Genomic DNA, 25,140 nt, shown 5'->3' on the forward strand with positions numbered 1-25,140 from the left:
CTAGGCTCACATGTGGAGGCCATTGGAACTTGCATTTTGACTTTAAGTAGTGGCTTTATTTTAAAATTAGAAAGGACTTTTTATGTACCAAGTTTTTCCCGAAACTTGATTTCTATTTCAAGGCTTGTACCGTTTGGATATTCCTTTAATTTCAAAGACACATCATTTGAGTTATTTTATAATTCTGAATGTGTTGGGAATGGTATATTGTCTGATGGTCTTTATCTTCTTGGTTTACAAAATAATGCCACTTATAGTTCTATGCATGTTCAAACTGGTATTAAAAGGTGTAATATTAATGAGAATTCCTCTATGTTATGGCACCGGAGATTATGACATATCTCCATTGAGAGGATTAAAAGGTTAGTGACAGATGGGGTACTCAATACTCTAGATTTTGCTGACCTTAAGACTTGTGTGGACTGCATTAAGGGTAAGCAGACCAACATGTCTAAGAAAGGTGCTAACAGGAGTTCAAGCATATTAGAAATAATTCATACTGATATTTGTTGTCCAGATATGGATGCACGTGGTCAGAAATATTTTATCACCTTTATAGATGATTATTCACGATATATGAATGTTTATTTGCTTCATAACAAATACGAAACATTGGATGCCTTCAAAGTCTTTAAGGCTGAAGTTGAGAACCAATGTGGCAAGCAAATAAAAATAGTGAGATCAGATAGAGGTGGAGAATACTATGGCAGATATACTGAGAATGGACAAGCACCTGGTCCCTTTGCAAAGTTTCTTCAAGAACATGGGATTGTTGCCCAATACACTATGCCTGGTTCTCCAAATCAGAATGGTGTGGCAGAAAGAAGGAACCGGACATTATTGGACATGGTGCGGAGTATGCTTAGCAACTCCAATCTTCCTAAATCCTTGTGGGCTGAAGCACTAAAGACGACAGTGTATATATTAAATCGTGTTCCAACCAAGGCTGTCCCAAAGACACCTTTTGAGTTGTTTAAAGGTTGGAAACCGAGTTTGAAACATATGCGCGTTTGGGGTTGTCCGTCTGAGGTGAGAATATATAACCCACAAGAGAAGAAACTTGACCCGAGGACCATTAGTGGGTATTTCATTGGATATGCCGAAAGGTCTAAAGGTTATAGGTTTTATTGTCCACATCATATTACTAGGATTGTGGAATCAAGAAATGCCAAATTTATTGAAAATGATTTGATCAGTGGGAGTGATCAATTGAGGGACTTAGGTTCTGAAATTGATTATATAGAATCTCAACCTTCCACATCAAATGAAAGATTGGTTGTAATTCATACCCCTCAAGTCCAAATGGATGATGAACAACACATGATTGGCATTCCACAAACTGTTGTTGATAATCCAGTAGATCAAGTTGATCATCAAATTCATGAAAATGATGAACAACCAGTTGAACAACATGATCCCTAAGAAAATGTTGATGCAACATTAAGGAGGTCTACTAGAGTAAGAAAATCAGCTATTCCTAGTGATTATATTGTATATTTGCAAGAATCTGACTATAATATTAGAGCTGAAAATGATCCTGAAACTTTTGATCAAGCCATGAGTTGTAAAGAGGCAAATTTATGGTATGATGCCATGAAGGATGAGATGAGTTCCATGCAGAGTAACAAAGTTTGGAACCTTGTAGAGTTGCCTAATGGGGCGAAGGCCGTTGGATGTAAATGGGTCTTTAAGACCAAAAAGGATTCATTAGGCAACATTGAGAGATACAAGGCAAGACTTGTTGCTAAGGGATTTACTCAAAAGGAAGGAATAGATTACAAAGAGACTTTTTCTCCAGTATCTAAGAAAGATTCTCTTCGTATAATCTTGGCATTAGTTCCTCATTTTGACCTTGAGTTGCAACAAATGGATGTGAAAACAGCTTTTCTTAATGGTGATTTAGAGGAGGAGGTTTATATGAAACAACCTGAAGGTTTCTCCTCTAATAGTGGTGAGCATTTGGTTTGCAAGCTTAATAAATCTATATATGGTTTAAAACAAGCTTCCCGTCAGTGGTACCTTAAGTTTCATGGGATAATTTCTTCATTTGGTTTTGATGAAAACCTCATGGATCAATGCATATACCACAAGGTTAGTGGGAGTAAAATATGCTTTCTTGTTTTATATGTAGATGATATTTTACTTGCAGCCAATGATCGAGGTTTGCTACATGAGGTGAAACAATTTCTCTCTAAGAATTTTGACATGAAGGATATGGGTGATGCATTTTATGTCATCGGCATTAAGATTCATAGAGATAGATCTCGAGGTATTTTAGGTCTATCACAGGAAACCTATATTAACAAAATTCTAGAGAGATTTCGGATGAAAGATTGTTCACCAAGTGTTGCTCCCATTGTGAAGGGTGATAGGTTTAATTTGAACCAATGTCCAAAGAATGACTTTGAGAGGGAACAAATGAAAAACATTCCTTATGCTTCAGTTGTTGGAAGCCTCATGTATGCTCAAGTATGCACAAGGCCTGACATTGCTTTTGCAGTTGGAATGTTAGGAAGATATTAGAGTAATCCAGGTATTGACCACTGGAGAGCTGCCAAGAAAGTGTTGAGGTACCTTCAAGGGACCAAAGATTACATGCTTATGTATAGACAGACAGACAATCTAGATGTGATTGGTTATTCAGACTCAGACTTTGCTGGTTGTGTTGACTCTCGTAGATCAACATCTGGGTACATTTTCATGATGGCTGGTGGAGCTATTTCATGGAGGAGTGTTAAGCAGTCTTTGACTGCTACTTCTACCATGGAAGCTGAGTTTGTCTCTTGTTTTGAGGCTACATCACATGGTGTATGGCTTAAAAGTTTCATTTCTGGGCTGAAGATAATTGATACTATTTCAAGGCCTTTAAGAATTTTTTGCGATAACTCAGCTGCTGTCTTTATGGCTAAGAATAACAAAAGTGGAAGTCGAAGTAAGCACATCGACATTAAGTACTTAGCCATTAGAGAAAGAGTAAAAGACAAGAAAGTGGTCATTGAGCATATAAGCACTGAGTTGATGATCGCTGATCCTTTAACTAAAGGCATGCCACCGTTTAAATTTAAGGATCATGTAGAAAGAATGGGACTTGGTTCCAATTTATGATTGTATACATATATGTAAAAATTGAAACTTTTATATTATGATATTTTCTCATATTTTGGTGCACATTGACTTATTTGAGAAAAATTATGTTTTGGACCAAGAATAAACATTGGGTTTATTCATGAAGTTTTATTACCACTTTAAGTATACTGCTTGGAAAATTGAGTATATTGTAATACATAGATGATATTACTCGTTATAAGAGGAACTATCACTATGATTCATATATTCATTTCTTAAGAAGATTGAGCATTAAGTCAAAATGTTTGGACCAAGTGGGAGAATGTAATAATTCATGGTCATAACATTTTGAAATTTTGTAACGCTCATCAGTTTTGAAAGCCATTTTGAATGGTTGTTAATGGATGATAATGGCCAATAAAGAATTGTAACAGCCAATAATGAGTGGTAATGGCTGATAAATGCATTCTTGATGGTAGAATGCCTATATAAGCACATGAATTTGGTCCCTGAGCTCATCCCTTCGAATTCAGTCTTATACACCATCTAGAGAGTGGGAGAGAGAGAGCTTGGAAGAACCAAAACAAGAAACTCTTCATAGCAATGGCGGGAGGTATGTTTTGATCTGTAATTTCCGCATTTTGTTAATAACCTGTGTTTTTTTTTTAGTTTGTAATATCACAGGTTAAAAGAGATTTGTTCTTACAAAAATACCATCCCATATATGCTAGGAATTGAGATTCAAATTATACAAACGATCTTAACTCATCCCCCACTACATCTGTTATGCAGTTTAGCATATATAGGGCTCCTGGTTATCTGTAAATACCTCCTTCTTTGATAAAGCTCTTACTACGTTGGTTGTTTAACATACAGCTGTACGTGTGGTTGTGATTGCCCTTGGTAAGAATATATCTTTGGCATTTTCTTTCCTTCATTGACATTATGATGATGGTGAACATTAGAGTCATTGTAGGAATTGAGGCCATGTCTCTAATACTTCCTAGACCACTATAGTTGATTTGTCTTTGGCCTCAACTTGCTCAATATATAGCCAAAGCCAAGCAACAAATGAGGGTCTTGTCTTCCTTGGTTAGCCAAGAAGGATGTCATATGTCGCATCAATTAGTAGGGTAAACTAGCTAGCATGTGTCTTTATTTTATGGTGCATGTCTTGTTTCGTAAAAATCCTTTACTATAAGACCAAGGAGAAGAGCAGGTTCAATAGTCATATAGAGTACTCTTGCTCACCATGAATTTCATCCTGAGCAGGAATATCCATGAACACTGAATCCATGAATTCCTAAAATTGAAGGTTTTCAATTTTATATTAATTTGTTCGTTTTAAGCATTTGATGTTGGCTAGAGTTGTTTTTTTTTTTTTATGTCTATTTCAAATTGATGAACAATAAAAAATAAATTATCCCCACAATCCCAATTATAAAGAAAAATCAAATCCCCTCAACATAAAATGTAACACTTGCAATAGACTTTGGGTGTCTGTTTGGATCGAGTATTTTAAAATTCCAGAAGGTTTAAAATTTAGGAAAATTAAAATGCATCAATTAAAATTCTTGTATTTTTAAAATTTAGAAAAATCAAATCCCCTCAACATGATTTCTTTCGTGTCCTTTCCAACGTCTCTTCCCGCCATTAACTTCTCCGGCAACGCCATGGCTTCATCGTCGTGCCGCGTCAAATCCCAGCCAATAGTCGCCTTTGCCACTGTCACTGCCACCGTTGAAGCTCACTCTTCCTGGATAGAGCAACCGAGACCTTCGTATCTGAACTCCTCTTGCTCTTTGCTTTACGGTATCCTCGGCATCCCCGTCGGCGCCTCTAACCAAGAAATCAAGGCCGCATACCGACGATTAGCCAAAGTCTGCCACCCCGATATGGCGGCCATCGACCAAAAAAACTCGTCCGCTGACGAATTCATGAAGATCCACACCACATACTTTACTTTTTCCGATCCCAACAAGCGTGCTAACTACGATCAGAACCTATTCTGGCAACAACGTTCTAGAGACCAGCCGTAGAGAAGAAGAAGATAAGCATGTAGAGTGGAATTGCTAAGAAATTGAAATTCTCTCATTTTTATAAAGAATTTTAATTGTTTCATTCTCTATTGAATAAAATTTCTTATTAAAATGACTAATTCAATTTCTCTTTAAATGATTTATCCAAACATGTAATTTTCCCTTGAAATATTTCAATTACATGATTAAAATGAATTATCCAATTAAAAATAATCATTCAAACACACTCTTAGGTAATTTTGGATATTTCATGTAAGTTTTGGACGACGTCTAAGGTGAACCACCTTTGCAAAAGTAGTTTACCATGAGCCACTTTTAATAGCCATTAGAATCTTTTTCAGCTCACACTAATAACGTGCATCATCCACACTAGATCGCTTGTAGTACTTGCCAACTATAGATCTCAGCACTGTCAATAGCATTCGCAATTTCGCATCCCTTCTCAGCTAAATGTGTCACCCAACAAATTTACACCAGAGAACCAAAATTCTTGAAATGACCACACTGTAAACTAAAGCATCAAAGCAGAAAAATTTATACTAAGAAACTATAAACTAATTTTGAGGCAAAAAGAGAAAAACACGAAAAAAAATACACTTCCCGAAGAAAGGAGCCATGATTTGTCTTGAAAATATGAATCAGAGTACCCTTGGTGCTGGCGGTGGCGAGTAATTGCGCATTAAGTGTGAGAGTGAAACAAGCGATTCTTGAATCGTGCGTAGAGATAAATTTTGTCTTCATCTGCGGAACGAGAACGAGAGAATCGGACAAATGCGAAATCGGGAAGAGCCCCTTAGGGATTAGAACGGTCTCAATCTGGTGCACAAGCTTGAGGTCAACGAAAGTTCTTGGGTCTATTACTACTCTTTTTGATATTTTAACTCCTTCATGTTTCTCAACAAAACTTAATTTCTAAATTTATTTGTTATCTCTAATTTAAAGATATTACTAATAATAAGAAAACAACATATATTTAAAATTTCATTAAACTTTTAGGAAAATAGATTACGAAAAAAAAAGGAAAATTGCATAAAAGCATAATGCTAAGAGGATGGGATCATTATTCATATCACTATATCTCAAGGTCCACAATTTTGTGTATTTTCTTTTGAGTTATTTCAAAATACAGCTGTGCTAATTGAAGTTTCGTAGGCAAATACACTAACTTGACAATTTAATAACCCAAAAATGATAGTTGAATGACATATACTACTTGAATTGAAACATGGCATGTTAGAATTAGTCCAAGTGCACACTTTCAAAAAAAGAAAAAAACAAAGTTCAACCAAATGATATGATGCCCTACATCAGTTGGTTAGAACATTATTCTTATGAGAAGGTCGCGAGTTCAAACATCGCGCGGACCAAAGAACGTATATAATTTTTTGTCATTTCAATCTTAGTTCAATTTTGGAACTCTTACTAGATAAGATAGATTTCCATAACAAAACTATGGTCTATATTGTCCATGTGAATCATGACACAGTCAAGGGTCTCCTCACTCGTCTTCATTCCAAAAGATGAAAATGTTTACCTTTTACAAATTCGTGTTCATAAATAGAAAAACAGTGCCTAAAGAAAGCAACAGGGTCACCATCAGGATTCTGTAGTTACGGTTTGTTCTGCTGTCGTTATAACTGTAGCCTCCGTTGTTGAATTTCTCCAAAATGCAACCGTGTCATGTAATACTACGTTACTCTCTCTGTCAGACTAAACTGCACGCCAATGTTCATTTTTTTTCGTTTCTTTTTCAGATGTGGGCCTTGTGGTGTTTACATGCGTCGGTTGAGCCTTTGATTGAGCCAGACAGAGATAAAGTGGGTTTTTTTTTTTTTTTTTTCTCTTCTATGCGTTTTGGTTTGTTTTCTTTTTCTCTCTGTATTCATATTTCCTTCCTCTTTACTTCTATGCTGATATTATTGTCCCCCACTTCCTTTTTTTTCATCCAGAAATCTTGTTGCCCAAGTGAGGGAAAAAGGGTTGCCTTGGACACTTCTCACCTTGTTCTCTGGTATGTTATCCACCCCCAGGTGCTTTTTTGTTTGTTATTGCACTGTTTGGTCCTTTTTCTGGGTGTTTTTGGGTGGCATGTTGGGTATGTTGTGAGACCCAGATGGATTTTGACATGTTTTGGTCTTTTGGTTTGCTTGCTAGGCAATCAAGCATATACTTTCTTTTTCATGTATTCATTTTTTAAGCAGTTTAGTTGTTGATCCATTTTTTAGTGTTCTGTTTGGTGGATCATTGGATTGTTTTATTGTGAATTTCAGTTGGTTGGGGGATTATTGTTGGGATTTGTTTATTTCTATGCAGGGAACAAAAGGTTTTTATATATCAACTAAAACATCATAGACTATTATAATAACTGTATTTTTGTTCAAAATGAACATGTGGATGCTTTTTTTTTTCCTTCTTTGGCTGCAAACTGTGATGCAGTCTGATAGATGTTTGCTCTCTGATTTTCATGTCTTTGCTGATTAAAACCAGTTCTACAGTGACTAACAATACCTGTGAACTGTGATTGTAAATTTGGTTTCTATTCCGGTTGTAAGACTTGAGTTCTGGTTAGCATAACAATTATAGGAATGGTTATGTGATGTAGTTTAGGGACAAGGGAAGGGCAGAAGAGATTGAGGGAAGGGTAGACTGAAAGTGGGAGAAATAAAGAAATGGAGGAAGACTAAACTGAGAAGGAAGAAACAGAAATTTTAAAATAATTTCAAGCATCAATTCAAGTCTAACGCCAAAACTTACTAAACAGCCATCCTTGAATTGGTAAAACCTAGGTTGCTTTATTCCCTACCCGTAGTAATCCTTATATTATATTATATATTACTAAAAGAAAATACCCTACAACCTTAAAATATTCAATTCCCAACATTTTGCTTGCTCCATACACCTTAAAATCCTAACATTTATTTCCTTTGTCCCAATATTCCATAATTCCTATCCTACTCTCAATCAATATGATAAATGATATCATATAATGTTTCATGGATGAAGAGCTGTACCCTTGTAACATATATTGGGTTTGATTACAAATAACTTAGACGAGAATACAATCTTGAAGAGACAAATGTTTGAAGAAATAGGTCTAATGTTTTCAGTTAGTTATTTGGATAAATAAACAGACCAACAATGGGGACAGATCACAGAAACTCCAACACTGTTTTCTTCTTCTTCTTCTGTTTATGAAAAACGTGCAAAATCTTTATTTGTAGAGTGCTATGCTATTGTTTTTTTATATATATTAAACACACTCCCAGGGTTATGTTAATTTGAAAGAAGCTACTTGGCATCAAGAATGGGTTCAGGTGATTGGTTTAAGACAATAATTAGCTCAAGAAAATCAAAAGAAGGCACATCAAAGAAAGTAAAGGTACAATACACTTTCTGTCAATGTTAGTTTCTTTGACTGAATTTTGCATAGATTAAGTTGAATGAGTTGAAACAATTTATTGTAAACCTCTTTATTCCCATTATTTTCCAGAAAAAAACAAATAAATCTTTTGAATACTTTGAAGGTCATTTATCTTGATTATGAGGTATCACATGTGCCATGTTTTAGCAGTTAAGGTTTTGTGATTTGGAGAGTGACTGCTCATTTCCTGTAAGGGATTCAACTGTAAGTTATCTTTAGACCCGAGTTAGTCCTCGCCCAGAATTCAAATGACTGATGATTTGTCAAAGTGCAATACTTTGTTGACATAAATTGAAAAGCAAAGTTTAGATTTGTTCTACCTGAAATTATTCAAAGTTTTGGACTGCAATATGCCTATAAACTATTACAACAACATGAACCAAGCCTTATCAGTTAACTTGAATCAGTCACTGCCATTGGGCTAATATAATTAGTTTTCAAACAGGACTTCTAGAAATTGAAGTTTTATCTTGAGTCGGTACTCGTTTATTTTTTTTATTTAGGCTGCAGCCATGTCATTTGTTAGAACTTTAGAATATATTGGAACTTCTTTTGTGTGAGGGCTGTTGTGACCTGAAAGTTTCTATCCCCACAAATATGCTCACTTTTTGAGATAGGGATCTTTAGCTTCATCGAGATTAATTGTGTTGCAGACTAAGATTTATACAAGAAAAAAGTCCAATGGTTTAGCAAATGGAATCAAAAGCAAAAATCTAGAGTCAGATGGGGTATCAGTTGAAACTATTGCTGCAACAAGGATCCAAACAGCATTCCGAGCTTATAAGGTATGTCAATTTGAAAGTTTCACAGAGAAGAGACAGACCAAGTCCAAGCAAACTTTATTGATTCTAGCACATCCTTAACAAACGTGTTTCTTTTTCAATGTTTCATTATTCAACTATGGATGTCTGTGTGCTATTGTCTTACATGCATACCATTTATGATATTATTTAAGCTGACAGTGACATGTATGCATGTGTTATTTATCATAGTACAAACCTTCTGTAATGTCTTCTGCTGACTTTGTTTTATGATGCTGACTTTTGAATCCGCCAGGCTAGAAAATATTTACACCGCTTGAGAGGATTCACAAAATTGAAGATCCAGACTCAAGGTTCCTCTGTTCAAAAACAAGCCGCCACAACTATAACTTATCTTCATTCATGGAGCAAGATACAGGCTGAGATTAGAGCTCGCCGAATATGTATGGTTACAGAAGACAGAATCAGGCGGAAGATAATACATTCTCAACTAAAACTTGAGTCCAAGATTCATGACCTGGAGGTAACCTTCCCTGATTGATTCATGGTGTGCTAGCCTGTAAAGGTTTTCAGTGATGGTATTCTGGAAATTTTGTTTTCAAACTCATGCCAGTTTGTTGATCACTCCTACTACAATGATTGTATGTTAATAGCCATGGTATATTTGTGGTTTCATTGTTTTAAATATGTATTTATGCGTCATTATTTCAAATTCCTATTTATGTCTTTCTATGTGATTAGTAAATGCATTTAGTTATTGAAACAGTGTCATGGGAGGGGAGTCTCCCATATGAGTCAGCTTCACTTCTGAGGTCTACTATCCTATAGTTTGGGGTTTAGACATTGGAGGCATGTGTAAAAAGAAAAACATCTCTCCTTTGTATAAAATCTTTAGACATCAAATATGCCCTTACCAGTGTTATCACCTTTCCCTCATTTCCTCTTACTGAGTCCTCAATATCAAGTTGTTCCCTTCATGTAGAGCCAATTGTTGAATTCTTGTTAACCAATACATTGGGTTTGTTTGTAAAGAGGCTCGTATCATATTGTATTAGAAATTCTGAAATGCATTTCTATCCTTGTAGAAATTTTATCTTCTCTTTTCTATAATAGTAAGTTAAAATGCTTAACCAAATGTCATAAAATATGTGTACTTAAACGAAATCAGATTCCAGATATTAGTTTTTCCTCTTTAATCATGGATGAAATGCTTGGTCTCTTTTATCATTGACCATTTAATAGTGGTGGAATAATTTCACCATATGCAAGAGTTGGATAGAACCCTCTTCAGTCACCCTTTTTCTGACCATTAATAAGTTTGAACAAATAACAGGTGGAATGGTGTGGTGGTTCTGAAACCAAGAAGGAAATCCTTGCAAGGTTACATCACAGAGAAGAAGCTGCGGTCAAGCGGGAAAGAACCATGGCATATGCCTTCTCTCATCAGGTAGGTTAATCTTAGTCACGAGTAGTAGTCACAAATGGTCACATTACCTTGTTTCCCTTGGTTCTACTGAAAATCATATGCATATCTTATGAACAATAGTGGAGGGCCAACTCTAGCCAAGGGCTAGGAAATTATGACCTTGGCAAAGCTAGTTGGAGTTGGAGCTGGAAGGATCGATGGATTGCTACGCGCCCTTGGGAAAGCCGTGTGCCAAGTGTAACCATTAGCCCCCCTAAAGATCAAAATAAGAAGCCGAACAAAGTTAAGAAGGATAAGAATTCATCAACATCAAAAAAACCAATTTCAGTTAAAACTCCTTCAGCTAATGCTAAAGGGACTAAATCCTTAGGTAATGCAAAAGGGACTACAAAAGCTAGAAGAAGATTGTCTTACCCTGCTGCCACAGAAAAAAGCAGTGCCTGAAGGAAAGCAATGAGTACTCAGAACAAAAGCATGCATATTTTATCAAAGTCTACATCGTGTTAACTTTAGCAGAGTCAAATTCAGTTTCAAGTGGTTACAGTGTGTGTGTTTAAAGATAAAAGGCAATCTGTTTTTCTTTATTCACTGGATTGCTTCCAATTTGTGCATATGAATGAGTGAAATTCAATGACCTTAGTGATAGAAAATGGACCAACAAACCTGCTTGTGTGTGTGATTTGTTGATTGGTTTTTATTTCTTCAATCTTGTATATTAGTGCAGTGAGGAGACAAATTATAGATAGATCAATTATCCCCTTCACCCCCCCCCCCCCCCCCCCCCCGTTTGTTGTAATAGAAAAGTTTTTTGAAGCTACGATCTTGTTCATTTTAATTTTATCATCATCATTCATCATAATGAGGTCGCTTATGCAAGTTATATGTTGCCCGACAAGTGGACACTATAGCTTTCAACTTTATTATTTTGTAATAATTTTATTTTTCTCCTTTCCAGTTCATCCTTTATTTTTATATATGTTCTAATCAAACTCATGGAAATTGCATTAACCAAACCTAAACAACGTTTGAATTAGTAACGAATTTATATCTTGTCTAGCTGGGTGAATTTTATAAACTTAATTATGAAAATTTAATTTTGTTAATTTGAGTTTGATTAACAATTACTATAAAATGAAGTAATTTATATGCATGTATATATGAGTATATTATATATATATATATATATATATATATATATATTAAAAATTAATGTTATTTATATAATTAGTTCATTTACACTAATATCCTTAATGCAAAATACTACAAAAGAGATTTTCAAGTCAATGACGATTTTAATAAAATGGATAAATGAAATTGTTTTTCCTTGAACTTTACAACCACTTAAACGACTGTTAGGCTTCGCAGAGGCCAAAATAAACACATCATAAGATAAGATGATGTGGAACAAGATAGGAAATTAGTTCACTTGGATTCAATTTGTTAATATTTAGTTTAGTTCAAAATTCGCCTCAAATTTAACATGAATAATTTTTTCAGTTCAAATTTAACTCGGTTTAAACTTGTGAAAAACTTGATTCAGCTTGTTAGTTCGAATCAGATAAACCAAAAATAAGTCTTTTTAGATCTACATTTCAAATTTTTAATTTATTAATAGATTTTAGATAAAATAATTCTTTAATTTTTTTTAAAGGATAAAACTAAACTTAGTATATTAACTTTGTAAGGCCTCAAGGTATAACAAAAAAAACATAATTACAATTAAAGTTTACATAAATAAAAATTATACTATACTGCATATATAAAATAATAGAAAACTTAATTAGATATATATATATATATATATATATATATATATATATATATATATATATATCAATCAAGTGGATTCGTGAATCAAATAAGTTGAATTATACATAGCTTAAATTCGACTCATTTATTTAATAAGTTCAATTTTTATATAAAATTGAGACCATTTGATTCATGAATCAAATTTAAAAAAATTAATTATTGAATCAAATTTTAAATTATTTTTAAATTAATTTGATTCATTGTGAACACTAATGTCAACCATAAACAACAAAAGTAGTTATTAAATTATTATTCATATGATATGGTACTTTTTAATAAAATAATCCACCAAACAAATACGACCAGCCAGTCAACTTTTCGCCTTTCATAAATCATAAACGATTATACTTTAAAAACGTTACTCCCTTGTCTCATTACAAGTGTAGCTTAAGAGAAAAAATTATCTCGTATTAATTATTATTTTAACTTTTTAATATAATATTAATTATTTTTTATTAATATTTTTTATAATATTAATGATTGAAAATAAAATTTATAAATAAATTAATGATAATATAAGATTAATTTGGTAAAACTATTATTTTATTTCATTTATTTGTTGCATTTTTTGTTTGTATAAAAAATCTAAAACAATAATTAATTATTTTGGGAAGGAAAATACCACTCTCTAGAAAAAGATAAATATCAGAAAATAGTTTTAACCAATAATTTATTAATTCATGCTAGACACAGATTTCGAGTTCAACTTTCATTAATTTCTTATAAAAAAAATACATACATAGTTTAAGACAGAGTTTAAGACACAGTATAACTGACACAGGTTTCGGTCGTTGGTGGGTTTTTTTTACTGTCACACATGATTTGCATTCTGAGAACATTACCAACGACAAGATCCTTATCACCCAGAGCATCTTCTTCCATCACCAAATTCATGGATTCTTCTTCCAACGCCAGCAGCATTGGAGGATCTCGGAGGCTCTTGGCGTTGGCGCAGCACCTTCGCCAGTACAAGGCACTGTCTTTCCCCGAAGATATTGTGGAGCAGAGCATCGAAGAGAGTGGTGGCAAGGTTGTTTCTCAGGTGGGGTTTCAAGAATCTGCCACCCCAATTGATCAAAACCCAGAGAAATTCAGACCCAAAAAAGCAGCTGTTTTGATCTGCCTCTTCGAAGGGGATGATGGGGATCTAAGGGTCATTCTCACTAAGCGCTCTTCCAAGCTCTCTACTCACTCGGGTCAGTACAAAATGAGTTCAATCTTTACATTCTTTTGTCTTTTCATAATGGTGAAAAATAGTTTTTTTTAGTATGTTGTGTTAGTAGGGGATTCATAACTTTCTTATCACTCCAATCCTTATGTCCCTCCCCCCAACCACCAAACCACCTTATGGTGAAATTTTGTTTTTTGTTTTGTTTTAATAATTGCAGTTTAGGATATGGGAATTAAGAGGGAATGAACTGAGGGTTGTGTTGAGAGTTAGTATTATTAACTGAGTTTCAATCTTTTGTCTTTTCATGATGTTGAAAAGTTGCTAATTTTTTCAATAAATTGCAATTTAGGATATGGGAATTAAGAGTGTATGAACTGAGGGTTGTGTTGAGAGTTTGTATTATCAACTGAGTTTCTATCATTTTTCTTTTCTTTTCATGAGGTTGAAAAGTTTTTTTTTTTAAAAAAAGAAATAGTTGGAATTTAGGTTGTGGGAATTAAGAGGGAATTGTGTGTTATGTATGTTATTTTTTCAGGTGAAGTGGCATTGCCTGGTGGGAAAGCAAAGGAGGGGGATAAGGATGATGGGGACACTGCAAAAAGAGAGGCAAAGGAGGAGATTGGGTTGGACCCGGAACTTGTCAATGTTGTTACGTACTTGAACCATTCTTGTCTAAGGTATTATGTGTTCTGTTTGATATTTTTCACTAGCTTGAGTAATTAGTATGACTTTAGATGGATCTCTATTTTTTTTTATTAGCAAATATTAATTTGTTAGTCTTGTTAGAAATATCAATAGGGGATTCGAACCCAAACCTCTCCCCCCCCCTTCCTTCTTCCTTCACCCTTAAGCCCCCCCCCCCTCCCAACCATCAAGCCAACCTTATATCTCCTTTAGATGGATCTCTGTCCTGGCTTGCTTGTGGGTGAAATCAAAATTGAGTTTTCTGAAATTATTTGTGATTAGGAATTTTGATGTTAAATTTGCACACTTATAAAGAATTAAAGATGATTTCTGTGATGGTTGGTTTGTGACATGCTTCTGTGCCGGAAGATGTTGATTTGGGTGGTCTGTGACTGTGAAACTCAAATTGTCTAATTTGTTTTTGAAGCATTCTTTTGAATCATGATTTCTTATACCATAATGGAGGGGATTGCATGCTATGAGGGGAGTAAGTGGTTATGCTGTGAGAAAATGAGAGAGGGGGGTTATGATTTCTGAATTCATTGCATTTCTTCTAAATCCTTTAATAAACTCAAATTCACTTTCCTCAAAAAGTGAAGTGCAGTTGAGGTATTGAGGGATGTTGTTTTGGGGGCTTATTCTTTTGTTAACTGTACATATCTATATAACATAATGTTGTGAGGAATGGGTCTGATCCCAGCAATCAGATAAATACCCTTTGTTAATAGTTTAAGGGTTATAACCCAGAGTTGTGTCCCATTCCTTGTTTTTAGGGATTTGTATCTGAGAAGGACAAATTGATAAGCTTTCTTAACGATTTATATTTATGAACGTAAGGAACTAAGAAATGTTACATTGAGTGATTCGTTTTGGCCCTTGTTCCCCATTGAAGAAAATTGCTAAAATAGAGTGCTACTAATTGTGAAAGACTGAAAGTATCATTGCAGATCATTGAACTGGGTAAAGATTTTGTATGCCTCCACAGCCTCTAAGCTAAAGCTATAACAAAATGCTGAGGGCTCTTCATTGTCTTATTGTATGTTTGGAAAAACATTCCAACCCATGTTAACTTATGTTCAACTCAAAAGACACTGAAGAGATCCTTCTTTGAACGAACATTGAACCTCCAACGGATGGATTTCCAAACATAGGCTTATTAGTTCCTAACTTCTTATTCTTTAATCTTAGACGATAGTTTGACAAGTAGGAAGACTTTATACATATTAACTAACAGTAGAGATTATTCGTGCTCAGGACAAACAGGAGTAGAAGTGCATATGTTGCCTATTTGAGTGACACTATGTTCATTAATGACAATAATAGCATTACTAAATGTTGAATAGTTTCAATAATGTAATAATATTTTCTTTGACCAACGTTGCATGGAAATAAGCTCTTATTAGCAATAATTGGCATACGAAGGATCAATTTGAGGAAATGATTGGAAATTTATTTGATGGATAATCATCACCAGAGATTCAAAACTGTACACTCTTCTATAATTAAAACTAAATAAATACACTCTAGCCATGTCAAGCATCTCGTTTGCATTAATGATGTTGATGTTTAAACTCCCAGATGTTAGATAGTTTGGACACCTTTTTGTTAGTCTATTTCACATCTGCTTCATTTTATAAGGATAGAAAGGGAAATTTCACTACAGTACTTTTAACCTATCACTGGTTGATTTGCAGCACCTCCTTAGAGTAGTTCCGGTCATTGGCATACTTCATGACAAGAAAGCATTCAAACCTGTTCTAAATCCAGCTGAAGTGGAAGCAGTATTTGATGCACCTTTGGAAATGTTTCTCAAGGTCCATGCTTATTTCTATTTTTATCTCATGTTGTCTTCTTGATTTCTTGTGTCTGATGTCATTACTTTAACCAGGATAAAAATCGGAGGCAGGATGAGAGGGAGTGGATGGGAGAGAAGTACTTGTTGCATTTCTTTGACTATGGCATCGGGCATAAAAAATATATCATATGGGGTTTAACTGCTGGGATCTTGATTAGGTTGCATCAGTTGTGTACCAACGGCTGCCAGCTTTCGTGGAGCAGAATCCTAAATTCAAGCTTCCACAGGATGTATCCAAGGATACTATAATACCTTGAGTTCAATATTTATTGTATTTTTTCCTTGATACTTGTTCTTGTTCTTCATTGTGCAAAAAAACTTGTAACAACCAGAGTTCTAGAATCCATAGAAAGTGTTTATATTTACTGAAAAAGGAAGAGGGTACTATCCCATCCCTTGGAATTCATATTCCTACTTATTGAATGCCATCGCAAAGTTTAGAGAGTTGCAGACATTGAATCACTCAAAAGAGTGTCAACAAGTCCTAGAAGCATTTGCTGACTAGTTAGTGACTATTAAGTAGTAACATGAATACCGCTGAGTGTAGGAAGGACTACTTGAATAAAGTAGTTCATTTTGTGATTTTTAGTTTAACAGAATTGTCTTCCTGCAATTCTAGTCATCTTATATATGATGCTGTTGGCAAAGCATCTTATATATAGATGCTTGTCTGTATGTACCATACAATAGTACAAGGGAAACATTCAGTGTGACAGGCGTGTTTCATTTAGCATGTATATTAAAAAATATCTTGTAAGGTAATTTATTTTGGTGTGTAATATATTTAGCTTAGATGAGTGGACAAATCATTTCCTAATGTTAATATTTAGCAAAATACTAGTTTTTTTCCAAAGATAATAAAGGAACCAAAATTTATTTTGAATGTTCAGTTCTTTTATTGAGGCCTCCCAAGCTGATGTGATTTCCCTCGTAAATAACCGTTTTGGTTTAGAAATTAAAGGGAAGTACCATCTGTTAGATTACAGATTCAGAAGAAATATAGATCCTGAAACCGTATAATGCAAAAGGCCAGAAATTTTCGTTTATACACGGGATTTCTGAATCTTCCTCATGTTAATTTCAAGGAAAATGAAAATCCCCACAGAAAAAGACAAAAATGTAAAAGATGAAGTGGCAAAATATTGAACAAATACAAGAGTAGTAGACAGAACATGTTATACCATGTTCATCTGAAAACCTCGTAAAATTTCTCTAGGACAAGTAGACCTGAATCTATTGACTCCAAGGGATCCTTTCGAAGACGGTGCCTCAAGCAGTTAGGGATGACAGTAGCAATATCCTCTGCACTTACTTTGTCTCTTCCCTTGAGGGCAGCAAGAGCTTTTGCAGCTCTGTTTGTTACTATGTCTCCTCTTAATCCGTCCACATTCAACTCTGCACATACCTTGGAGATCTTTACCTTGAGATCACGATCAATTTGAACAGAAGAAAGAAAACTCCTTGCTGAGGCAATTTGTTGCTGGAGCTTTTCTTGCTCTGCCTTGTAAGAATCCCGGAAAACCTTCGGATTTTTGTCAAAACGAGCTCTCTCCTCCACAATCTTCACTCTTAGCTCAGCATCCCTCACAGTCCCTACTTGAGCATGCATTCCAAACCTATCCAGCAGTTGTGGCCTGAGCTCCCCTTCTTCAGGGTTGCCTGAACCAATTAGGATAAACCTAGCAGGATGTGAGATCGAAATACCCTCTCTCTCCACCGTGTTCCAACCTGATGCAGCAGAATCCAACAATACATCAACTAAGTGATCATCCAAAAGGTTAACTTCATCAACATACAGAATTCCCCTATTAGCTTTAGCCAGTAGACCTGGCTCAAATGCCTTTACACCCTCAGTGAGGGCCTTCTCAATGTCAATTGTCCCGCAGACTCTATCTTCTGTAGCTCCCAATGGCAAATCCACCATGTTAATTTTGGAGAAGACAACCTGAAGCTGCTCTCCTTTTATCACACGCTCTCTCACTTCAACACCCATGAATTCTGGATCCTCTGGGTCTGAATTATATGGGTCACCAGCAACAACCTTGATTTCAGGAAGCAAATCTACCAATGATCTAACAGTTGTAGATTTCCCCGTTCCTCTGTCCCCCATGATCATTACACCTCCAATCTTGGGATCAATTACATTTAGGAGAAGGCAAAGCTTCATCTCATCCTGTCCCACTATAGCAGAAAATGGGTACACCGGCCTCTGGCTCTCGTTAAAAGCAATCTTCTGAGCCTGGATTAAGTTTAGAGTAGAAATGTTATCAAAATGGGAAACATAAAAACCAAAAACAAAAGTTACAAGTGCCAAATTTGATGAGTTCAATTTTTTCCCCACATGTTTCTTTCTTTGAAGGTAATCCTATTCGGACTGGAAACATTGTTACACTAAATTAGGACACCTCTTAGTAGAGATTCAAACCTTGGTTCGACATATTGTGAGGAACTAGTCCCTTATGCTAGACCCAACCCCCCTTGTCAGTTTAATTTTGATACAAGTTAGTGTTAAGATTTTTTACATTGTCAATCAATTATATAACTTTTAAAGTAATCATTACAAAATTCAACAATCTCCCTATATACGACAAGACAATCCATAATTAATTAAATAATAATGTAAAAAACCTTTACACTGATTATTCATTCTAATTAAATTCATTTTTTTTATATTAGTAAGGTTAAGAATGATGAACAAAGTCAAGGTGGTCTGACTTAGTTGATTGAGCAAGGGTGGGTAAGTTGTTATAAATCCCCTGGCACCGTCTTTAATTCCCACGGGTCAATAAAAAAAAAAAAAAGGAATAACGAGCAAAAATGGCCGAGTAAAACCCAAAAGTGTGTCAAGGTATTTGAACACTACAATATAAGCCCTAATCTTTTTCAGTTTTCATCACATGACATTTCATCCCTATCCAATCACACCCTACTGTATGTGCAAATACAATAGGAACAAAATATCTCTCTAATATGGTCCCAAAATTATGTCCTCAACTCATGCTTTACTAACATACCTGTTGTGCAGAGTTAAGTTGAGTGGCAACAACACTTGTAACCTTGACGCCGTGAAATCCATTTCCTCCGCAAAACTTGCGCCCAAATACCTGCACTGCAAAGCCACAAATAAAATAAATAATCATTCAGCTCACAATTACACCCAAAAAAAACAAAGGTTCAGATGAGATGAGACGATGTTAATTGTTGTAATGTACCTGTGGTTAGAGAGGGAGAATTGGTGGCAAGGGATTGGGAAGAGTGGTATCGTGAAGAGAGGAAGGCAATTGAAGATGTGCCAAACATGGACGCCATTCTTTTTATTTGTTTCTTCCTTTGTGTTGTTATTTATCGAAGTTGTTTTTTTCTTTTTACACGTACACGGGACAAGAGTTTGGCTTTGGCATGTGAGAGTGAGACTAGGCTAAGGATAAGTTGAAGGAAGATTTGAGATTTCACTGTTTTGGTCGTATCTTTTTCTCATCTCTCCTTCCTGCTTTTGGTATGGCGACTCACTTCTTAAGTACTCAATATCTTGCATTTGTCGTATTTTAAAAATATGCTATGATGGACCATTTGCTGGTTAAAACAAATGATTCCAACACTGACCTGCTCATTTTAAAGTGGAATGAAATTTGATTTGATAGAATTTTTTTCAAATTATTAAATATATTACTTTTTATTTTGAAATTCTTTTCTTTCTGGGTCAAGCTTGGATGTAATCATTCTTCCAAAAAAAAAAAAAAAAACTTGGGTGTAATCTATAATCACCATTACATTTTTTACATGATGTCAGTTTCTTAAATGAATTTTAGCATTTCAAAAAATTACTTTATAGTATTTTTACCACAAACTTTAATTATTTATTACATTAAATGATTTAACAAGAGTAATATCATATATTTACCACAATAAACTTGTTTTTTTAACTCAAAGTTATATTCCCAAAAATGTAATAACAAAAATTCCCAAAAAACATTATTTTCTGAGATTGTTTTTCTTAAAAAATTAAATCATGGAAAACAAACATTCTTAGCTTAAGATTTCCAAGAAAATAATTTTTCTTGTACCAAACACCCCCACAGGTGTAATTCATCTATTATCGATGTTTTCTTTCTCTCTCTCTGCAACAAACCACCCTTAAATATTTCCAATAAGTTTATAACAAACCACCCTTAAATATATTAACAAAAATAATATTCATGGAGAGTAGGCATTAAGAACAAATTATATCAAAAGGAATCAGACCACTGCCTGCCACCAAAGTAAGGTGGCATGGTATTCACTGAAAACCCCACTATGGTTCAGGTTTACCCAAAAATTTCTCATGTTCAAGAGATCTCCAATATAAAAGAGGGGAGAGAGAGAGAGAGAGAGAGACAGATCCAATAAGTTGTATTTCCATCTAAGGGGTCAAGTATTGGTTGGCGTCTTGGCGAATAGAACTAAAAGGGACAAAAGTAGGAAGACCTCAGCTTAAGTTACAAGTTCAGCAAAACCAAAAATTGTAAAGCCTCACACAGTTATAAACAGAGAGAATCATACAGATGCTTCCTGCTAACTTCAAAAGGCAAAGTTACGGAGATTCTAGCAGTAAATTTGATGTCCTCAATATATAAGTAAATGAACAACAAAATTTATATCTCTTTTTCTTCCCCAAAATGTAAGGTATATCGAGTTGTTATGATTTATCCTTTTATGTTGTCACCAAGAGATAAGCTAGGCCCTTTAGGTATTCAACAATCTCTGATCCACCAAGCTTTGAACTTCCAAATACTCTATCAACAAATGTGATTGGGACCTGTACACATTTGAATTTTAAGTCAGCTATGAAGTGAATAATGAACAGGGTGATAAGCATTGAACAGGATAATTATATTGAGAACTCTAAGCTATCTACTCAAGTATTCGGGAAGGTGGTAAAAAGGTGTAGTAAGCACAAAAAAGGTGGGGGGGGGGGGGGGGGGAGGCTAAACTGCTGAAGCACATTAAACACATAATGTAATTAACTAGCATTCAAATTTCCCACATGATTTAAATGCATATCTAGATTCAAATATTAAAGTTTAGAACATCATACTTTTGTCTAAATAAATGCATATAAACTTCTCTGTAATCAACTAGCAGTCATGCATGTGCCCAATGGCAAGCAAACATTATGATTCCACAAAGATAAAGATAGAACAATGGAAAGGAATAGGGACACTGTTTAACCAGTTACCATTTCAAGCAGTTTACATACAAAGCACAGGACTGTACGAGTATGCTTGTCACTCAAATTTGCAATCTTAATATCAAATACATCTTTCATGATTAGTTACATGTCAGTGTCACACAATGCACTCAATCTAATGAATTATTCAGTGATCTATGGAAGACCAATAGCCTACCTAAATAGGTAATTTGACAACAAGGTCAGATAACAAAGCCATAACAACTTAGATTCAATATATGGACCTAGCATGTCTGCATGGATAACACATGTTGATTGTCTCAACATACAAACATATACATATCATCACCCATTACTGAATCTACTTTAAAGCAATTCCAAGGCCAACCGAAGGCACATAAAAGGGTGTATATGCATTTGGAAACACGCTTAGTTCCAGGATTGACCAACAAACATCTGTAAGATGTAGTCAATTATAACTCCTATAGTTAAAAAAAAAAATCATGTTTCATTGTTCAATCAACATTTTTTAAGAACAAAAAGTACAAGTTATATCAAAAGAAATTATGCTAGTTACATCAAGAGTCAAGATACATACAAATGGCAAACACTGTACTGATAAATGCTATTACATATCAAACTCAAGATCTATAAAATCAACATAACAACCAGGTTAATACTAATTATAAGCATCATGAATTAAACAACTGTACCTCTTCAATATGGTACCCTTTTCTGGATGCCCGTACTATCATTTCCATTTGAAAGACATATCCTTTACTAACACAGCAACTAATGATATCTTCAAGCACTGATTTCCTATAAAGTCTACAAAGAAAAACAAAACATCACTTTCAAACTTGGGAACAGGGGAGCAACCAACACTCATGAAATTGCTAATACCAATTATCAAGCTTTATACCTAAAAGATCCTGTCAAATCTGAGACACCAGGCCATAAAAGTGTTTGTGCAAGAACATTTGCCCCCCTGCTAGTTAGCTTACGCATAAGATTCCATCCATGCACACCACCACCTTTAACATAACGAGTCCCTGTAACTATATCAGCACCAGTCTCCGACTGCTTTCTGAAATGTGAAAGGGAATGATTAAATTGTGGCAGGTAAACAAGAAAACAAGAAAGAAATCACTAGAACCTTTCGTTACCTAATGAAGTTTGGCAAATATTTTGGCTGCAGAAGACATAAATAGATCAGACAAAGACAAATAAATAAATAAGAAAAAAAAATGATTATGCAACTAATAAATTCTCTAAACTAAAGATCCAAAAAAGAAGTTCATCCAACCCTTCTTTTTATTCCCTTTCAAATTAACAGTCTGTTTGTATATGGATGGAAACAGAGCTTTGTGGCTGATTAAGGGCCCATTTCTTTTAATGTTGGGTATAATTGACTTCAAGCCATTGAAGATGATTGGGTTATGTATCCAAATGAAACATGTGCACAGTGCGGGGAATTAATTCCTGGTGTAAAACAAATAGACCCAAAAAATTTCGCTCTGAATGGGGCCATGTAATTTTGCATGGGAAAGTGTGGAGAATCACAATTGTATTGTAAAACAAACAGGCTCTTAATCATTCTTCATAAATTCAAACTATCCTCTACATGCGAATAGCATAACTTACATGGTGAGATAGATCAGCATCCATGATGACAACAAAATTTCCAGATGCATGCTTCATGCCATGAATATAAGCAGTTCCTGCAAATTAATTGCATCAAAGGCTAGTTTATCAAAATCATTTGGTACAAGTATAAGGTACATACCCAAACCCAACTTCCTAGGGCGTGCTCTTAACAGCTGAAACCAGGAATAAGCAGGGTTACTCTATATGAAGGGGGTGAGATAGACCCCAAAAAATAGAATAAAATCTAAATCATGCGTGAATTGTTGTGTCTATATGAAAATTTAATTGGTAAATGTCACTGCTTACAATCCGATCTTCTCCATAAACTTGCTGCAGTTGTTTTACAACATCCTGAGTACCATCAGGACTCCCATCGTCCACAATAATAATTTCAAAATCAGCATCCCTGAATTGAGCAACAAAAAGAAGTATTCATAAAGATGATTGATCATATATAGAGACGGCATAAGAGATAGCTTTTTAAAATTTTTGCAAGGAAAAAAGGAACTTTCTTATTAAAATTCTCTCTTGTGTATTGGGTTAAAAGAAAAGCCATATATTACAAAATGATTACTATTTATTTGCATTATACACATAGGAACATGCTTATATTGCCCAAATCATAAAATAACTATTGAGAACCTAGCTTATAAATTATATCCATACTTTACAGAATAAAAAGAACTGTTACAAGGGAGCATATATAATCATGAGAAGGAGAAATTACCCAAGGTGCTTGAAGATGAGGTAAACAATGAGACCAATGTTGAGACGCTCATTATATGTAGGAACAATTATACTGTACTTGTTTTTTTGCTTCTGATGTCGCCCATCCATTCTGAACTCAACTTGTACCAAATCCACTCAATGCAGTGAGTTCAATGAACTAACAAATACACAATATGAGTTCCAATTAACGTAATACAGAACAATCAACATATTCACACATAGAAACAGGTCTTTTTTAATACACTTATGCTAATCATTTTCTATAATACTACTATTTTGGAGGAGAAGTATTAATTACACTGTTAGAGGCATCAAATTGGCATCTCAATTGGCTAAAATCGACGATCGGTAATAGAGATTAATTGAATCAAAAGACCGTCTCAATAATATTAAAACATAAAGCAATCCCTACGCATGCGTACAGGGACAGAAATGCCAATAGCGGCTCTCAAATTCATCGAAAGGAACAAAAATTGGTGAAGGATCACCTTATTCAAGAAGATCCAAAAACTCAGTTGAAGAAAAAAAAACACAAATTTAAAAGCGTAGAAAGCGGTTTTCTCGATGACAGACTCTACACGAACAGATTCCGTTACAGGATAATTGTGATTAAAGAAAAGAAATTAAGAATAAAAAGGAACGACAGTGGCAGAGATGAACTAACCTAACGACGCGAGATGACGGAGAACAAACACTTCACAAAGGGCAGCAGCAGCAGCAGCTTCAAGCGACGGCGAACGATTGCTCGGAAATTAACGGGCCAAAAACAATGTCAGCTACTAAAAACTTTTTTTTTATTTGTATTTAAATTATAATTAGTAGAACATAAAAGTTTATTTTTTATATAACTAAATTTATGATCAATAAATATTTTTAAATATATAATTATATTTAGGTTTATGATGTATAAATTATATTGTCATGTAAGATTATTTTGATTATGGATAATTATTATATATATATATATATATATTGAAATTTAATTTAAAAATAAAAGTGAAAAGGATAAATTAAAAAGATGAACAATTAAAAAAAGCACATAAATAAAATAAAAAGCAAGTAGTTTGATTTTTTAAATAATTAAAATTTGTAATAAATAAAATTTTAATATAAAATTATATTTTAGATTTATGATGAATAATTTATATTATAATATAGGGTTATTTTGACTAATTTGATTTTTTTTTAAATATTGAATTCAATTTTAAAATAAATATGAAAATAATAAATTGAAAGATCTTTACTCGGAAGGGCTTTATTTCAAGTTCCACCAAACAAGTTTTTATTAATTTCAAACATCTTTTTTAGCAAATATAAGAAAAAAAAATCAATTTCAATTTCTATTATTAAGAAAATTAAATATAC

At 34.3% G+C, this 25,140-nt stretch overlaps 4 protein-coding genes and 1 pseudogene across 7 annotated transcripts; 3 read left to right on the forward strand and 2 right to left on the reverse strand.

Annotated features, from left to right (window-relative positions):
• Nucleotides 1-4,679: 4,679 nt before the first annotated feature.
• On the forward strand, nucleotides 4,680-5,105 carry LOC114420677 (chaperone protein dnaJ 11, chloroplastic-like). Its single transcript, XM_028386509.1, has one exon. It carries the CDS (start codon nucleotides 4,680-4,682, stop codon nucleotides 5,103-5,105), a length of 426 nt encoding a protein of 141 aa, XP_028242310.1.
• A 1,459-nt stretch (nucleotides 5,106-6,564) lies between these two features.
• On the forward strand, nucleotides 6,565-11,458 carry LOC114419605 (protein IQ-DOMAIN 1-like). Of its 3 annotated transcripts, XM_028385323.1 has the most exons (8): nucleotides 6,565-6,787; nucleotides 6,860-6,922; nucleotides 7,055-7,116; nucleotides 8,372-8,484; nucleotides 9,180-9,311; nucleotides 9,583-9,810; nucleotides 10,621-10,734; nucleotides 10,834-11,458. In XM_028385323.1, the coding sequence occupies exons 4-8, from the start codon at nucleotides 8,410-8,412 to the stop codon at nucleotides 11,155-11,157; spliced, it is 873 nt and encodes a 290-aa protein (XP_028241124.1). In that variant the 5' UTR covers nucleotides 6,565-6,787; nucleotides 6,860-6,922; nucleotides 7,055-7,116; nucleotides 8,372-8,409; the 3' UTR covers nucleotides 11,158-11,458. The 3 variants fall into 3 exon arrangements, with proteins under 3 accessions (XP_028241124.1, XP_028241125.1, XP_028241123.1); XM_028385324.1 differs by having other exon boundaries at nucleotides 6,565-6,922; XM_028385322.1 differs by lacking the exons at nucleotides 6,565-6,787; nucleotides 6,860-6,922 and having other exon boundaries at nucleotides 6,951-7,116.
• A 1,797-nt stretch (nucleotides 11,459-13,255) lies between these two features.
• On the forward strand, nucleotides 13,256-16,945 carry LOC114419608 (annotated as a pseudogene).
• A 274-nt stretch (nucleotides 16,946-17,219) lies between these two features.
• On the reverse strand, nucleotides 17,220-19,719 carry LOC114419607 (magnesium-chelatase subunit ChlI, chloroplastic-like). Its single transcript, XM_028385325.1, has 3 exons — nucleotides 19,445-19,719; nucleotides 19,247-19,341; nucleotides 17,220-18,471 (listed from the first exon to the last, which is right to left on the reverse strand). Exons 1-3 carry the CDS (start codon nucleotides 19,539-19,541, stop codon nucleotides 17,419-17,421), a joined length of 1,245 nt encoding a protein of 414 aa, XP_028241126.1. The 5' UTR covers nucleotides 19,542-19,719; the 3' UTR covers nucleotides 17,220-17,418.
• Nucleotides 19,720-20,601: 882 nt separating this feature from the next.
• On the reverse strand, nucleotides 20,602-24,553 carry LOC114419609 (dolichol-phosphate mannosyltransferase subunit 1-like). Of its 2 annotated transcripts, none has more exons than XM_028385327.1 (9): nucleotides 24,440-24,529; nucleotides 23,774-23,932; nucleotides 23,353-23,452; nucleotides 23,186-23,219; nucleotides 23,044-23,120; nucleotides 22,566-22,591; nucleotides 22,322-22,486; nucleotides 22,113-22,227; nucleotides 20,602-21,027 (listed from the first exon to the last, which is right to left on the reverse strand). In XM_028385327.1, exons 2-9 carry the CDS (start codon nucleotides 23,881-23,883, stop codon nucleotides 20,923-20,925), a joined length of 732 nt encoding a protein of 243 aa, XP_028241128.1. In that variant the 5' UTR covers nucleotides 23,884-23,932; nucleotides 24,440-24,529; the 3' UTR covers nucleotides 20,602-20,922. The 2 variants fall into 2 exon arrangements, with proteins under 2 accessions (XP_028241128.1, XP_028241129.1); XM_028385328.1 differs by having other exon boundaries at nucleotides 20,923-21,027; nucleotides 23,774-23,884; nucleotides 24,440-24,553.
• Nucleotides 24,554-25,140: the final 587 nt, after the last annotated feature.

This window comes from Glycine soja, chromosome 7 (assembly GCF_004193775.1).
Source record: "Glycine soja cultivar W05 chromosome 7, ASM419377v2, whole genome shotgun sequence".
NCBI classification, from domain to species: Eukaryota; Viridiplantae; Streptophyta; class Magnoliopsida; order Fabales; family Fabaceae; genus Glycine; species Glycine soja.